Below are 15,283 nucleotides of genomic sequence, written 5' to 3'. Positions count from 1 at the left end.
TTATGGGATGTTATGTCATTTTGAAGTTCATTTTCCTTTCAAAGCAAAATGAGAAAAAAAATCTCAGATTAAAATATTGGCAATCAAAACTTCAAAAGAAACAGGTTTTGAAAAATATGTGTTTCCAAATTATATAAAACAAAATTGTAAAATTCTCAACTGAAATTGTGAAATTTTCCAAAACAAGGACACTACTAATTAAAAATGTTTCATTGTAGATCTGTTGAAATCAGTACAATGTAATGAAAACTCAGATTCATCTAAAGAGCATTTAAACCTGGAGTGATGAATGTTTCCATTTTCCAAATGAAAAAGCAAATCGCTGTTCCAGTCAGTTTGAATGCTTCATATAATTTTTTTTTTCCTAAACAAAATGTTGTTCTAATTAACATGTCACTTTGGAAATGTTTGACTCAGATGAAATGGCATTTTCTCAAGGAAAGGTATTCCTTTGGATAATTTCCAAATAGATCCATATATGCTACAGACTACAGATTACCATGAAGGCCATGGTCTAAGATGGAGACTGCAGTACAAAATAGCATTTCCCTTTGACACAGACATGTCCCACGCTGTGGCAGAATATTCTGATTAACAGCCAAGCGGTCCTTGCCTCAACAGCCTCCACTCTAGGACAAGAGACAGGGCCTTAGCCAGGCAGAGGACAGAGCATAGAAACAGCGGAGCTGTGCTGGTCAGTGGGCTGAATCTCAGGCTCAGCCATTGCTTCCTGAGGTCATGACAAAGGACAGCTTTAAATAGAGCTTTGAAGAAAGATGCTAAAGTAGAGCTGGGATGTTTGTGAAGAGCATGAGGGACAGCATGGGTTATGGGGGAAAAGAGCTTTTTATACAAATGTAAGCAGCGGGTCATGAAGGCTACATCACTGGACATTTGGGACAAAAGTTGATATCCCTATGGCACAGAGTACTGGGAGATTGGCCATGAAGGGACCTGACAAGTGGTTTAGGATCTTGGAACCTGTCAATTTTTCAAGTTTCTAAGCAGAAAGCCAGGTGGGCACTGTACCTGACACCCCCGGCTAACTGTCTCCACACAACAGGGGAACATTTGCTCGCTGGGACTGCCCCTCTCTATCTCCTGTGGTATAGGGATGGTTGTCCCTATTGTATCACCAAAGGAAAGTCAGGACACAGGAGGATATTTTTTTCAAAGTGATTTTCTCCTTTCCAAAGGAACTGATGCATTGAGGTGGTTACATATACCTGAAAATCAAAGGGTCTTTTGCTCTTAAGGGGCACATCTACATTTGCGCTTTAATACACAGTAGCCTATTTTACTGCATATTAAAGCATCATGTCAAAACCCATACTAATACACTAATGCACAGTAAAAATAGGCTACTGCGCACTAAGCATCACTAAAAAAGCATGCAGTTTTGATACAGCGCATTAGGACAGCTTAATAAGCATTTATTTAGTACCTCCTATTAGAGGGCATTTGTACACATGTATGCGCTGCAGCACTGGGCACTTTTAAAAGCGCCTGGCGCTGCAGCACATTCATTTATATAAAAGGCAAAATGCACATCAGTGCTGAGAAAATGGTGGTGGTGCACTTTTGAATTAAGACATCGAAGGTGTTTTAGTTCAAAAGCACATCACTGCCATTTTCTCAGCACTGACATGCGTTTCATCATTTATACAAATGTATGCAATGCAGCACCGGGCTCATCAGTTTGCGTGCTCCACAGACTTGATTAATCAAGTCTGCTCCAACGCACTGGATTTTCAGCATGTTGGAGCAGACAAATGTATGTGTATAAATGCCCTCTGGTACTAAATTTAATGCACAGTAGCAAAAGCGCATTAATGAATGTGTAGACATGCCCAGGGACTTGAAACACTTTGTAAAACAGGTCCTAAACCCTTGCTGAACTCAGTGGGAGAGGCTCCTAAATACCATTGTAGATTTAGTCCCTAGTGTATTTTTGGCAGGATTACAAATGTACCTGGAGTCAAGCAAGCTGTCTGAGCTCACAGGGTGACTCATTTGGAGAAAGACAGGAGAGCTTTGTCCCCAGTACTGACCCAGCCTTGTGTGGCCCTTTTGAGGGTAGAATAGGATCAGAACCCCTACTGACATTGTGCTTCCTGGCCACATGCAGGTACAATACCTGTGCTCCATGTCTATAGCAGGTGCAAGAGGAGGAGAAAGCAGTGCCACCCCCAACTTCTGCAGAGGCTACAGAAGGGAAGCAGACTGACAAGATGGTTGAAGTAGATGGTGAAGAGACCTCTGCTAAGGACTCGTTCAAAGTTGTCCAGACACCAGCGAGTGAAATAGATGAAACTGCTACACTGCCAGCCCAGCTGGATAGATCTCACAGTGTCCAGATGGAGGGCTACCTGGGACGCAAGCACGACCTGGAGGCTCCTAATAAAAAGGCTTCAAACAGGTGAAGTACCTGTCTGCAGGGGGATGGGGGCCCTCTCCACATGCTATCGTTTCCCTAGCTTGACTCCCCAGTAGGGGTCTGGTTACTCCCTCCCTGAGGGGCATTGGCACCTCATCAGCAAGGGGAGGGCCTGATCCTCACTTGTATCACAGAGCAGCTGGGCTGCTGGTGAAAGGGCATGCTGTAGCAGCCCCAGATCTGCTGCGTGGGGAGTGATACCTGCAGGAGGCCTCTCAGATGAGTCCAGAGACAGCATGAAGGTAAGCACTATGACTAGGGGCTGCACAGCCTCCCAATCCCTCCCTGTCCCCTTTCAGGAGCACACATCACCTTGGGCCACTGACTCACATAACTTAGAAGGGTCCAGCCCTGTCATCCAAACATAGCATAGGACTGGGGGAGTATCTTCCTGTGGTACCAAGTCCAGGCTCTGCAAGTGATTCAAACAAGCTTCTGTCTTGATTTGCCCTCATCGCTCCCTAGGGAGAGGCTCACTGATCTGATCATCAGAAGCTGCTTGGGTTTTCCAGTGTAAATGTATTCCTGGCCAGATTGTAGCCATGTGGCCTTGTACCAGCAGTCTCTTTTAGCTTCAACAGCCCTTGGCTCTTGTCCTTGTTTGCCTCCCTGCTGTACAGTTCCCTGACTCTTAGCCCAGACTCCTGTTCCACTGATCACCCTAGCAGCCCTTCTTTGCACCTACTCCCACTCAAAAAACCCTCTTTCTGGAACACACTGACCAGATTGGCACACATAAGTACAGTAGTTACTTTCTGGACTTGTGGTACCATTCCTGATTTGACTGAGTTAACTTGAATCTTGGGGGAAATGTCCTACTTGTTCAAACAGTAGGACAGCAGAGCCAGCTGCTGAGGGACACCGTGGAACTGTTATTGGATGGGCATCTGTCTGGGTTTGTTAGGAATGGTGAATCCAGTATCTGTGTAGGAGATTGGGTTAGACAGCCCTTGAGGATCTTCCCCAAGATGAGATGTCCATCTGCTTGGGTGTAGTGTCACCCTATTGCATATCCTCTGTTCTGTGGCTTGGGAGAAAGCATCTTCATCTCTTTCAAGGAGGTGTACACAGCTTTCCTGTTCCCCCTTCCTCTCACCCTCTGCTAAAGGCACATCCCATTTTCCCAGTAGCATAACTAGCAGTGGGCAACCAGGCCACAAGCCCTGGGTGCTGAGTTACAGAGGTGGCAGTGGTGGTAGCTGGACCAGCACTTAGGAGGGTTGTGGGGTCAGAGCAGCAGTCATGGAGTGGGTGGGTGGCAGAGCAACAGGCTAGAAGGGGTCAGTCAGGGGTTGGGGCAGCTCCCTGCCCCCCAAATTCTGTGTTTTCATGGTCCACTGGCAACAGGATTTGGCAGCACACAGACATGGTGGGAGTTGTAAGGGCTGTTAAACTCTTGGCAGCTGGCAGCACTGCACCAACAATTCCCCCTGACAGCAGCAGCATCTCCCAGACTGCAAATCTTAAGAGTTATGACTGCACTTATTCTTCTGACCTTTCCTTATGTAGCTTGCTCACCAACCCCCTCTCCTTGGTGCTCACCTGTGCAGCCTCTTGTGTCACTCCACTCTCTCATGTTTCACCTTTCAAGATCTGCACCTCATGGACAAATTAACAAAAGGGTCCTCTCTTTCCCTTTTCTCACTCTCCTACCAGCAGGTCGTGGAGCACAGTGTACTGCGTGCTCAGGAACAGTGAACTGACCTTCTACAAGGATACAAAGGGCCTGACCCTGGGCGTGCCTTATCATGGAGAGGAGCCCTTCACACTGAAGAATGCCCTCTGTGAGGTGGCAGCCGATTACAAGAAAAAAAAACATGTTTTCAAGCTGAGGTAAGGCCACCATGGGCAGGAGGAGCCTTTGGGCTGAGGCCTTGGAGTGAACTTGGCCTTGGCCAGGCCATGCTCAACAGGGGTCTAACCCACTCTGATCTGGAGGTGAGGGACCCACAAGGGCCAGCAAGCTAGGGTTACTCAAGGCCACCTTAGGGGATATTCGCTCATACACATCCTGAGTGCACTCTGTCTGGCAAGGGGTCTGCTGAAGGAGGAGCTGTTTAGTCTTGGAAAGGAGATTTTCCAGACCACCCCATTCAGGAAAGAGCAAACAAGGTTGGCAAAGGGAAAGTAGGAGAGTGTTCATGATGAGGAGTGGGGGGTAAGGCCTAGTATCTGTTGGGGAGGCAGAGAGTGTTTGAGATGAGGGGCGGCTGTTACTGTTGGGGGAAGGAGGAAAAGTTTGAGGTGAGGGTCTATTATCAACAGAAGGAAAGGAAGTTTGGGGGGCTGTTTATTGGTGGGAAGAAGGAAAGGGTTTAGTGTGGGGCCTGTTAAGATCAGTGGATGAGAGAGGCAAGGATGTCAGGATAATTGCTGGGCCAGACCCTAAGTGCATCCCTGTCTCCAGGCATCTACCCAATGTGCCTGTTTGCCAGCATGGCAGTCCTGCCTGGAGCTGTTCTCTACTGCAGGCCCTGTCCTGATCTTTGCCCAGGAGTGGAGGGCACACCTCCTACTTCCAAGCACTGTCCCCTTTGGTCTCTTCCCCTGGCATTTTCTCACAAGCCCCAGACACCAGGCCTCCCCTTTGCACTACTGGCAACCCCACTTAGGGAAGGTGCAGTGTTGCATATACATGTTCGAGGCTTCCCTTAGACAGGGGCACCCTTGGAGATACCCCATGGGCATGCACCATGGCCTCTGAAAACCCAGGCCCCTTCCAAGGCCAGGGGAGCTAAACCCAGGCTCACAGTACACTCATGAATGGGTTTGAACTGTCTCTTGACAGGGTGACATGGGGCAAGGTGAGGTTGAGTAATAGACACCTCTGATTTTGTTGGCAGGCTCAGCAATGGCAATGAATGGCTCTTCCATGGCAAGGATGAGGTAGGTGCCCACACAGGCAGTTTCACCCTCTTTCTTTGAGGTATTTGGGCAGGGCTTTGCTCAGGTGGGACATTGGAACTGTCAGGTATGGCCCTGCAGGGCTGACTGTGGGATCCTCCCAGCAAGAAGCAGAGCCCATGGGCTCCCAGCATGGGGGCTTCTGGAGTCATAGTTGTGCGGGGCTGCTGTGCTGTAGAACCAGGCCAGGATCATAGGTGGTGAGCTAGAAATCCCATCCCTCTACAGAAGGGTGGCCTTGTGGGTGTGGGCTCTGTTGCCTTTTCCTGGCTACTGTGACAGCCTGCTCCACATATCACATCAGAACAGCTCTAGTAGCAGGTGGCAGAAGTGCCTTACATTATACTTTGGCCTGTATGGTTCCTTCACCCTTGGGAGCTCCCTATATAAGCCCCAACATTCACTGAGCCCACCAGATCCTGCCTCCTGATAAGCCATTTCACACCCAAATCCCATCTCCAGATGTACCAGATCATACAGTTGTAGCAGGCTCATTGGGCTAATAGCTACCTGCTCTCTACATCTAGTGAAAAAGAAGGGGACCAGAAGAGAAAGGGAAGGGATTACTGAATATCTGTCTTGTCTCTGTCCCCATAGGATGAGATGCATACATGGCTCCAGGGCCTCAGCACAGCAATAATTGAATCCCAAAGCATTAAAGCCAAGGCCCAGAGCCTCCCTCTGCCTTCCATCACCACCATGGACACCAGCCTGGCTAAGAAAGAGAAAGAGAAGAGATTTATCTTCTTTCCCAAAAAGAAGTAGCCCCAGGGTGGCTCAGTGCAGCCTGCTCTGTTGCCAAATATACAGCAAGCCTAGCACAGAACAGTACATGTAGGTGTGTCAGCGGGTGCTCTGGGCCCAGCCAGCTGCCTCTCTGCAGACACACACTCCACGCTGGAGTCCCTCTTGCTCACATGTGCTGAACACTACCCCCCTCTGCTTATCCACACACCCATGTGCCCCTCTCTGATCCCATGCACTTCAAGGGAGAGAGCAGCAGATGCAGCCTAATAGCCAGCATTGGCCAGAGCAGGTGCTTTTGCGTCTGCTGGTATGGAGAGCTCAGCCTGGTGAAGCCTATCTTTTGGACTACCTGTAGCACTCTGGATCTGCCCATAGCTCCTGGAAGAAGCACTGACTCAGCAGGCACAGGTAGTGTGGCCACCAGCAGCTCACTGCTGGGCAAGGCTGGAAACATGGAGAATCCCAAGCAGCAAGGGTCTGCAAGAACATTTTCAGGGTTTTGCCTTCTTCTGTGGTTTGGGGGCAGTCTTCTCACAGGTGGAAATCTTTCTCTGGATCTTTTTTTTTTTTTTGGTGGGGGGAGGTTGGCTGGCTCTGGTAACCTGCTCTTCTAGCAATAATCAAAAAGCTGTCCAAGACATCCCAGCTGTCAGAGGGAGCAGGGCTCAGGGCCTGCCCCCATGCCTCTGTGGGCCAGAGAAGTTCCAGTGGTCTAGCCTGTTTCAGCTGTGGCCTCTAGGGGGTGACTGACATCCATCTAGGCAAGCCTGACATTCCTTCCAGCAGGCAGGCCATATGCATACATCCAGGTACCACTACTTCAGGTGTCCACGGCTAAAGTGGGTAGCCATTTATACTGGGAATCTAGTGTTAGCCTTTGCCATCCCCATTGGTCAGTGATAAAGGCATTGCTTATGATGTGTTATATGTGCTGGTTGTTTCTTGCAGACTCAGCTGACCTAATAAGTTTTACTGCTAATACCAGCTCTAGTTATTCATCTGCCTCATATAGAGGGCAGGTAGCTGTTAGTCCAATGAGTCCGCTACAAGCATGGGGGACTATAATATGTCTAAGTTTGTGTGTTTCATACACAAGCACTGACCACATTACAGTGCACAAGGCTCCTTCCAGCCAGTCTGTACACATTGGAAAAGCAGAACAGTAAAATAAGGCTAGGGGACAGAACAGATTTTGCTCTAAATTGGGAGTGGGGAGAATCATTTACAGTCCATGTGTGTCTGTGTGTGTGTCTGGGAGTGTGTGTCACCCCACAATTCTTAAGTGTTAGAATCACTGCATTTTATTGAAGAAGGCCTTGTCTGGGATCACTCTGTTCTCATCCTGTCTTCTGTTTCATGCTGCCTCCCTCTGTGGGCTGCATCGGTGTCTTTCAGGCCTCTTGCTAATCCTCATCTTTCTAGCAGAGCCCAAGATAGTGTGGAGGGAGCTGCTGCCTCGTGCCTAGGATGAGCTCCAGAGGGGGCTCTTGGTTCTAATATGCTAAGAATAAGCAACTCCCTGGGGATGGGTGGGGAGAGCACCCCTTGGCTTCGACACCAGGGAGGCAATAACCCCACATGGATCTGGGCCCCCAAACAAATGATCAAGCTTCAGAGTGCCTGTGTGTTGAACAGGGGCCAGTGATGGCAGAGGGAAGGCTGGAGTCACGAGTCCTGCCTCCCATCCTCTGGGACAGGCAGAACTCCAGAACTGTAAACTTCTATCCTGCATTTAGTGGAGTGCAGCTTACAGTGGCTTCAGTAATCAGCAGCAAACCCAGATCTCAGGACCAGTAGGGTGCAGGCTGTTGAGCTTAGGCATCACTGGCTATGGGGAGGAGGGTTGGGGAACAGCAGCCCTGCAGAAATCCTCCTGCTGCAGCCACTAGCTTTAGACTTCTTCCAAAGGCCACTCCAGGATTCCCAAAGAGATGTCAGAAAAGGAGGAGCCTGAGGCCAGCATCCTTGCTTTGTGCTTGTCCACCTGCCTGGAGGAAGTGCCAAGCTTGCTTTCCATAGCAGCCTTCAGCCAAGCAGACCTTCCAGAAGTCACTTAGGCTCCCTGTAGGCTAAGTCTCAGCCAGCTGCCATGCTCTGTTTTGCATGCTCATTTGCCATGGCAGTAAGTGTCAACCATGCCCAGATGGCACCTCAGACCAGAGTACCCCCAACTCGTCCCCTGGATCTGACCCAAAACTCATGTCCCCAGGACTGGGACATACTCTACCCAGCACTTCTCAACCCATGGGTTGTGACCCATAAGTGGGTTGCAAGAATATATGAAAGGTTCACAAACTTTAAAAATGGATTTTCTTGTAAAGGAGAAAAATGTGGGAAACCATGGCTTTTCCTTTGCAGGCTGGCAGAGTTCCAGCCTGTTGGGGGTTACTTGGCATCCCCCCGCCCCATACCTCCCCCTCGCCCCATACAATGGGGATCTGAGGCTGGGGGAGTGGGGCAGCAGGTCAGGACTGGCCATTGATGTTTACAAATGGATCCTGATACAAAAAAGGTTGAGAACCACTGCTCTATCCAACCCAGAGATGCAGTTGTGTCCCCAGAAGACCACCTATGCTTGGAGCTCTCAGCCTCAACATCAGTGGTACCTTTCCCCAGCAGGGGCTGTCTGAGGTGGCCTGACAGTGGTACCAGCTATTGCTATCCATAGTAAGAGAGCTGTCCCGCACAAAATACAGCCTAGCTAGCCATGCAAGGGCATGAACTTCCATTCACACCCAGGCCCAATGGAGACAAACTGAAGCCTAGACTTGCTGGCCCCTAATACAGCCTGCAGGTTGCAATCAGCAGGTTTCACAACAATGAAGCCTAATGTGTAGAGAGATGGGAGCAAGGCTGACTTCATAGCAGCTTGACCAACAGAATTCAGACCCCCAGAGGAAATGTCATTTCCAGGGTTATTTATAGCTGTTTCCTCCCCTCACATTTACTCTCTGCCCCTGTAGGATGAATGAAAGAGAAACTGATTCTTTACCCCTCTGTACCAGCACATGCTTTCTCAGACAGTATGGGGATCCTCAGAGAGTTTAAAGATGCAAAAATAAAACTGGTTCCCATTGGATCTTTCTGGATCTCTTGTAACCCAGTGTGTTTGTCCAAATTTCCCACGCCACTGTTGTATTTTGTAAGCCTTAAACGGTTGAGCTGTACCACAGTCTGACACCTGCAAGAACCATAGGGCTTTCATGAGATAGAAATCAGGACATGGAGCAAGAGTGTGTGTGTGTGTGTGTGTGTGTGTGTGAGAGAGAGAGAGAGAGAGAGAGAGAGAGAAGACTTCTTTGAATTTGCTGAGGCACACAAATGCTACAAACTGGGTGCATTTACACATTCATTACTGCCCAGTAGTTACTGCAAATTTAATTTCTTACTTGGATAATCAAGTACTAAATAAATGTACACTAAGTAGAGTTACTGCGCAGCAGGACTGGCGAATGCCTTTTTAGTGACGCTACTATGCAGTAGCCTAATAATACTGCACAGTAGCATATTAGCATGGTTTGTGCTGTTTTGCGCTACTGCTCAGTGTTATTAGCAAGGAGCCTGGTTTTCTCTGATTAAATAAATCCCCAATTTTTAGATTTAAAAAAGTAACCCCAAATCCACAGTTTTCCATGATTAAAATGAAACACCACTATATATATATATAATATATATATTATAGTTTTTTAAATCCAAAATTTGGGCAATTTTTTATTAGAGAAAACCAGGATCCCTGGTTATTAGGCTACTGCACATTAAGTATCTTGTGTAGATGTGCCCACTGTTTCCAGGGACTGACACTGCAATGCTAGATTGACACCCGGACCGCCTCCCACCATCCGTTTGGCAGCTCTACTGAGCATGGCCGCCTGTGGCATGGGGCAGCCTGAATTCTACGCCCATCCTACACCCAAGGAAACCACTGGGTTTCCCTGCCCCTTCGGGGTACTTCCCCTCCATCCATCCTGCCTGCTGTCAGCACAGCTTCTGAATATAGTTCTCCCCCTCTCTTTCTCTGTGCTCTGATGCTGCCTGGGAGTGTTACATTTGTCAGTCATCCATGTTTTCATCCACCCATGAAAAAGGCCATTTCCAATGGCTTCCAGCACCATCACAGCTGTTATTGTCCTACTCCTTGAGAAAAATGAAGTCCATCTCAGCAAGATCTCTGCCCTACTGGCTGCTCCCCCAGCACACACAGCACTCCCAGGCAGGCCCCTCACAGTACTGCTCAGCAGTTGGAGGAGGAGCACCCAGGCACAGCACCCAGGCAGCTCCTACCAGGTGTGTGGGGTCACTGTTGAGGCCCATGTGGCTAGTTCCTGACAGCTGGGCCCTGTGGTGAGCCTGCTTGGACATATTTCCACAGTGCATAGAATGAGCTGAATCTCCAGAGAGAGCTTTGGAAGCTGTTGATTCATGTTTTCTTTCCTTTTTTTTCTAATAAAGAAACAAACCAAAATGCTGTATAGGTTTAATGTTTGGCTTTGGTTTTAAACAGCAGGTTTCATGCCAGGATCAAGCAATGGTCCCAAGCAGCTGGGTGACAAGACAGTGCCCTGTGGAGTTCTGCACAAGACTGGGGAAGAGCTGTCAGTGGCCAGTATGCTTCTGGGCAGTCTTCAGTGAACACTTTTGTGAAGTGATAGGCATGCTGTGATGTCATAGGAGGAAGGCTATGAGGTGCAGCCAAAGGAGGGATGGATGGGGACCAAATTAGACAAGGAAACTAAGGCATAAAGTTTTGCAAAAGCTGCTAGGAGTCGAAGGGCAGTGCCTTTCATGAGGGCCTTAGGAGCAAATGTCCCATTTTTTTAAAAGCATGGAGCCACCTGGGAGTTCAAGTCCATGGAAGTCAATGGATGGCAGTTTTGAATGTCACTCAGTAATAGGATTGTAAAGCTATCAAGGGGATTAAATGAGACAGAGACATGCCATAATACCACTGTAAATCCAGAACATGACACCCAGCAAGAAAAAGCAACTCCCATAGAGTCACATGGAAGGGTAGAAACAGACAGTGCTATGCCAAGAGTTTTTCGTGGGCCCTACACAAAACAAATCCCCAGATCCCTCTGGAATTTACTGCAGCTCCCAAAACCCCAGCATGATGGAGTTGACCCTTTCCAGGCTCTGCAGGCAATGCCAGCTGTCTGGGACAGACTCCTTAATTACCACCATCTGCAGCATTGTGGGACCAGAGGGTAGAGGCATATGCCTAGAATTTGGGCCATCGGGGTGCCATTCTCTGCTCCACCACAGACTTCCTGTGTAACCTGGGGCAAATCACATAGGACCAGTTCCAACAAAGGATCCCAAAAGAACTCCTGCTAGTCTGGTAAAAAAACTCGCTTGAGACTTCCATGCTGGACACTGCAGCTTTGCAAATCTGCGCGCGACTGCCTGGCCCATCTCCACAGCTACAGACTTGGTCAAGATGCAGGCTGCTCTGCTGAGGTGCCCGGTGGGGCTTAATCCAGACAGCGTGTTCAGAACACAGTGCATACAGCCGAGGAGGCAGCACTCATGGTTGCCTGCTTTCACATATGAGCCAGTAGTAGCACTGACCCCCTATTTATATCGGGACCAAAAATCTGGGGTTAGGAAAGGGCATGCCTTTTCACAATCACATGTCCCACCTCCAGAAGAAAGCACTTTCCACCTGGCTGCAGAATAAGCTAGGAGCATCTTGCCACCTCGCACCTGCATTGAGGCTGGGCCAATGGGCAGGACCAGTTTCAAGATCCATTGGGTCAGAAGGGGTCTGTCTCTTTAACCTCACAATTAAGATATCTGGCAACACTGGGGTTGACAATAGGGGTGCCCTGGGGTCCTCCCCCTGGTCCAGGGCCTGCCCCTGTATTTTGCATAGTCACAAAATACACAAGCAGATCTGGGATCTGGGCCCAGACTTCAGCAACTTGGAGGTGGTGCAACTATGCCTGTACATGGGGGAGGAGTGTACTTCCGGGGGGGGGTGTGGCACTCTTCTATGAAAGGGACCCAGCTGCAAGGGTGTGCCCTGTGGGGAAGCACCCTGCCATGGGATTCTGCTCTGATGGGCATTTGGCAGACACCAAGCAAGTGCAGCCCAGGTATACTGTCCCTCCTACTCCCCCTGCCCCCAGTCTATGTACAGCTGCCAAGCCACAGCATCTGGTTCACCCTGGCCCGTTCCCCTTTGGCTCCATGAATGCACTGGGACATTTCTGTTGGCGAGACAGCTTGGAATCCCCGCAGGCTGAGCCGGGCCTTAGGTGACCCAATTCCTGGCAAGTGCTTCAATCACCGGTCCGTGAGCAACAAGAGTTTCCCTTCCAGCTGTGTTTCAAGAGCAGGGAGTTCTACTCCAGTATTTCACAGGACAAACAAGGCAAGGGGTCTGGGTGCTGGGTCCCACAACACACGAGGTACCTGCCTGCAGCCCCAGGACAGGACACACTGCGGTGCTCTGACTGACCATCTCATTTGCTTGGGGAGTCATCAAATGCCCCAGCTCAGAGCACTCCTCCCATGACTGGGTTCCATCCCAATGGCACATGAACCCCCAACAGGAGGCCCCATGAATAGTGGGAGGTGCTGCAAGTCTTGGCTCCTCTCTTGCGTGTGTCCCATGTCCTTCAAGACACTTTCTGCTCTATGCCTCAGCATTTACCTCCACTGGCTTATGCTCCTCTGGACAAGGCAGAACATCCCCTCATCCTTTGTGCCTGCCAATGACTGATCCGGTAGGCACTGTGAGTTTGGGGTGTGCAGGGTGCCTGCAGGGAGTGTACCATATAGTGCAATGGGACAAGGGCACTGCCTGCTGCTAGAACAGCAGCAGGACTTGCCCTCAGTGCACTGGGCTAGCAGTGCATGGCCATGCTTGCTGGGCGTGCCCATACACCCAGCTTTGTGGGCAGGGGGGCAGCACACTTGGCAAGCAAAAATAAGAACATGCAGTATGTTCTTACTAGGTCCTGGACAGAGCTACAGAGATGTAGGGTGGCACCTGCTTTGCCAAGTCCCACAGTGTGGGTCTGGAACAGCCCAGGTAATCACTACCAGGGGTGATGGAGACTGCAGACTGTGCTCGTATCTGTGGAGTTTCATCATGACCATGGAGGTCCCAGACCCACAGGCTGCATCCTCAGAGGGAGGGGGCAGGGCATGGGCAGATCTAGAATTTTGAGAAGTGGGGTACAGGTGGTGTGATGCATCATCACATACAAAAGGATGCATCTTTTTATCCAGATAAAAATAAACTAGAAGCGTTGATAATATGCTAGGGGCTTAGGGCTATGCGATTCAGGTTCAGATTGAAGCACAAACAAATATAACTTATTTGGGATGTGTGCAAAACAATCTGCAGGACTGTGAAATAGGAGCTTCATTGCAGCTAACAGACAGGACAACAGAATTGCAGAACAAAGGATAGCTTGATTGGTGGAACATCAAGACTATTTGAAAGGAGAGGATCATTAACACCTGTGGAATGAAGAGTTTAGAAAGGATCTGGTAGATTATGAGCCATGAAGTCAAGTGACTTGCTTAGCTATGCCTGACTAGAAATGCTGTAGCCACTGCCAAGCAGTTGGTTTTAAACTTTAGGTGGACCAGGAATCAAAGTGGGGTACAAGTATACCAGTGCTCCCCACACCCCTCCCCAGATCTGCCCCTGGAGGGGGTGGGTGGGAGCTGGACTACTCCTTCCACGCTTGCACAAGGTCCCAGGCTTCTGCCCTCACTGTGTCCCAGGCAAAAGGAGGGGACAGGCATGTGGGCAAGTGACTGGATCTAGAGCAGTGGTTTTCACTTGCCACACTTTTAGTTTTCAATGTGTTATGTGGGCTGCACCCACACATCTTACTTCCTGTGTATCTGTTTATAGGGTATAGGTTGTTGTCATGCTGGCCTAAGGACATAAGCAGGCAAGGTTCTTTGAGTAAATCTGATATCTTTTATTAAACCAACTCAAATAGTTGGAAAGATTTTTTTTTTACAAGCTTTTGGGTATATTCCTCTTCCCCCAACCTGTCTCTTACCCATTAACTACCTCAATTTACATTTTCACTGACTGGCTTTCTCGCATGCATATTGGCTTCTGGCTTCTTTACTATTCCATCCAGGAAGAGCACAGACCAACTGCAGATGCTTCCTCAGCCTGACGAAGGGTATTTGTACCCAAAAGCTTGCAAGGAAGAACTTTTCCAACCATTTGAGTTGGTCTAATAAAAGATACTGGATTTACCTGAAGACCCGTGTCTATTTAACAAGATGTCATGTGGGCTGCAGCAGTGTGCTGACTGGCTCATATGCGGCTTGCGGGTTGAGAACCACTACTCCAGAGGGTCATGTGTTTTCTTTAGGGCCTGGGTGGCCTTCTGGAGCGCTAACTAGTGCTCTTCACTAGAGCTTTTGGGGGCTTTGTAGTATCTGTGCAGTGACATGGAAAGCTGTATGTGTTAGTTTGGGGTGGGGTATGACTGTACGGACAGATGCTGGGGGTAAGTGGCAGGTATTATACAGATAGGAGGTAGGCAGGGCTAAGTTTTTGTTCTCTGGGTTTGTCCCCCAAACTTCAATAGGCCACTCATCCCCCTGAAGACACATGCGGTTAAGTGCAGGTGGGGTTCAGGGCCAGCATCCCCCAGAAGCCAGTGCATCCCCTACACCCAGTAGGTCCTTGGCAGCTAGGACATCTGAACTGCCGGAGTCCTGCTAAGGCACTTTTCACCCTGCCCATTTAGCAGTAAGCCCTTAGGATGGGGGTTAGCAGTGAGAGACCACCCTGAGTGTGCAGGGCTGCCAGCCATCTGCCTGCCCCCATGCTCCCAGGGAACAGCTGGTGTTGGGAAGAGCTCTCCCCCCACCATAGAACTCATTCTCTTGGACTCAGCTACCTCTACCCCAGCAGTCTGGCATTTGGAGCAGCAGGATGGGGCAGTGTCCAGTGAGGGCTGTGTATGTTTGAGCACCATGCTTCATGGGAGAGGTCATGAAAGCCATGCTGCAGCATGGAGTAAAGGTCATTCAGTTCCAACTTACTTCTTAGGGTGGGGTTAGAGGGCTGCTCCTGGTGCCTGAGCCACGGCAGCTCTCTTTTGCTAGGGTGAGAGGGACAGCTCATCCTTTGGGTCCAGCTGAGCTGCCAAAACTGACAGGTGAGGCACCAGCACTAGTGGGGCTTAGTTACAGGAAGGGGAAGCAGGT

At 49.4% G+C, this 15,283-nt stretch overlaps 1 protein-coding gene across 4 annotated transcripts in view; it reads left to right on the top strand.

Moving 5' to 3' along the window:
* SPTB (spectrin beta, erythrocytic) overlaps positions 1 to 10,555 on the top strand; it is a 135,503-nt gene extending 124,948 nt beyond the window's left edge. For 2 of the 4 annotated variants that reach the window (XM_059722416.1, XM_019498752.2), the window contains exons 33-36: positions 2,157 to 2,419; positions 4,094 to 4,270; positions 5,281 to 5,323; positions 5,939 to 10,555. In XM_059722416.1, coding sequence (XP_059578399.1) covers positions 2,157 to 2,419; positions 4,094 to 4,270; positions 5,281 to 5,323; positions 5,939 to 6,106 — 651 coding nt within the window. In that variant the 3' untranslated portion in view covers positions 6,107 to 10,555. The remainder of the gene's footprint in view (positions 1 to 2,156; positions 2,420 to 4,093; positions 4,271 to 5,280; positions 5,324 to 5,938) is intronic. The other 2 variants (XM_059722418.1, XM_059722417.1) reach the window with 2 other exon arrangements.
* The last annotated feature ends 4,728 nt before the right edge of the window (positions 10,556 to 15,283 follow it).

This window comes from Alligator mississippiensis, chromosome 2, assembly GCF_030867095.1.
Source record: "Alligator mississippiensis isolate rAllMis1 chromosome 2, rAllMis1, whole genome shotgun sequence".
Taxonomy (NCBI): Eukaryota; Metazoa; Chordata; order Crocodylia; family Alligatoridae; genus Alligator; species Alligator mississippiensis.
Note: the sequence above shows the minus strand (reverse complement) of the source record. Positions and strands in the feature narration are given on the sequence as shown.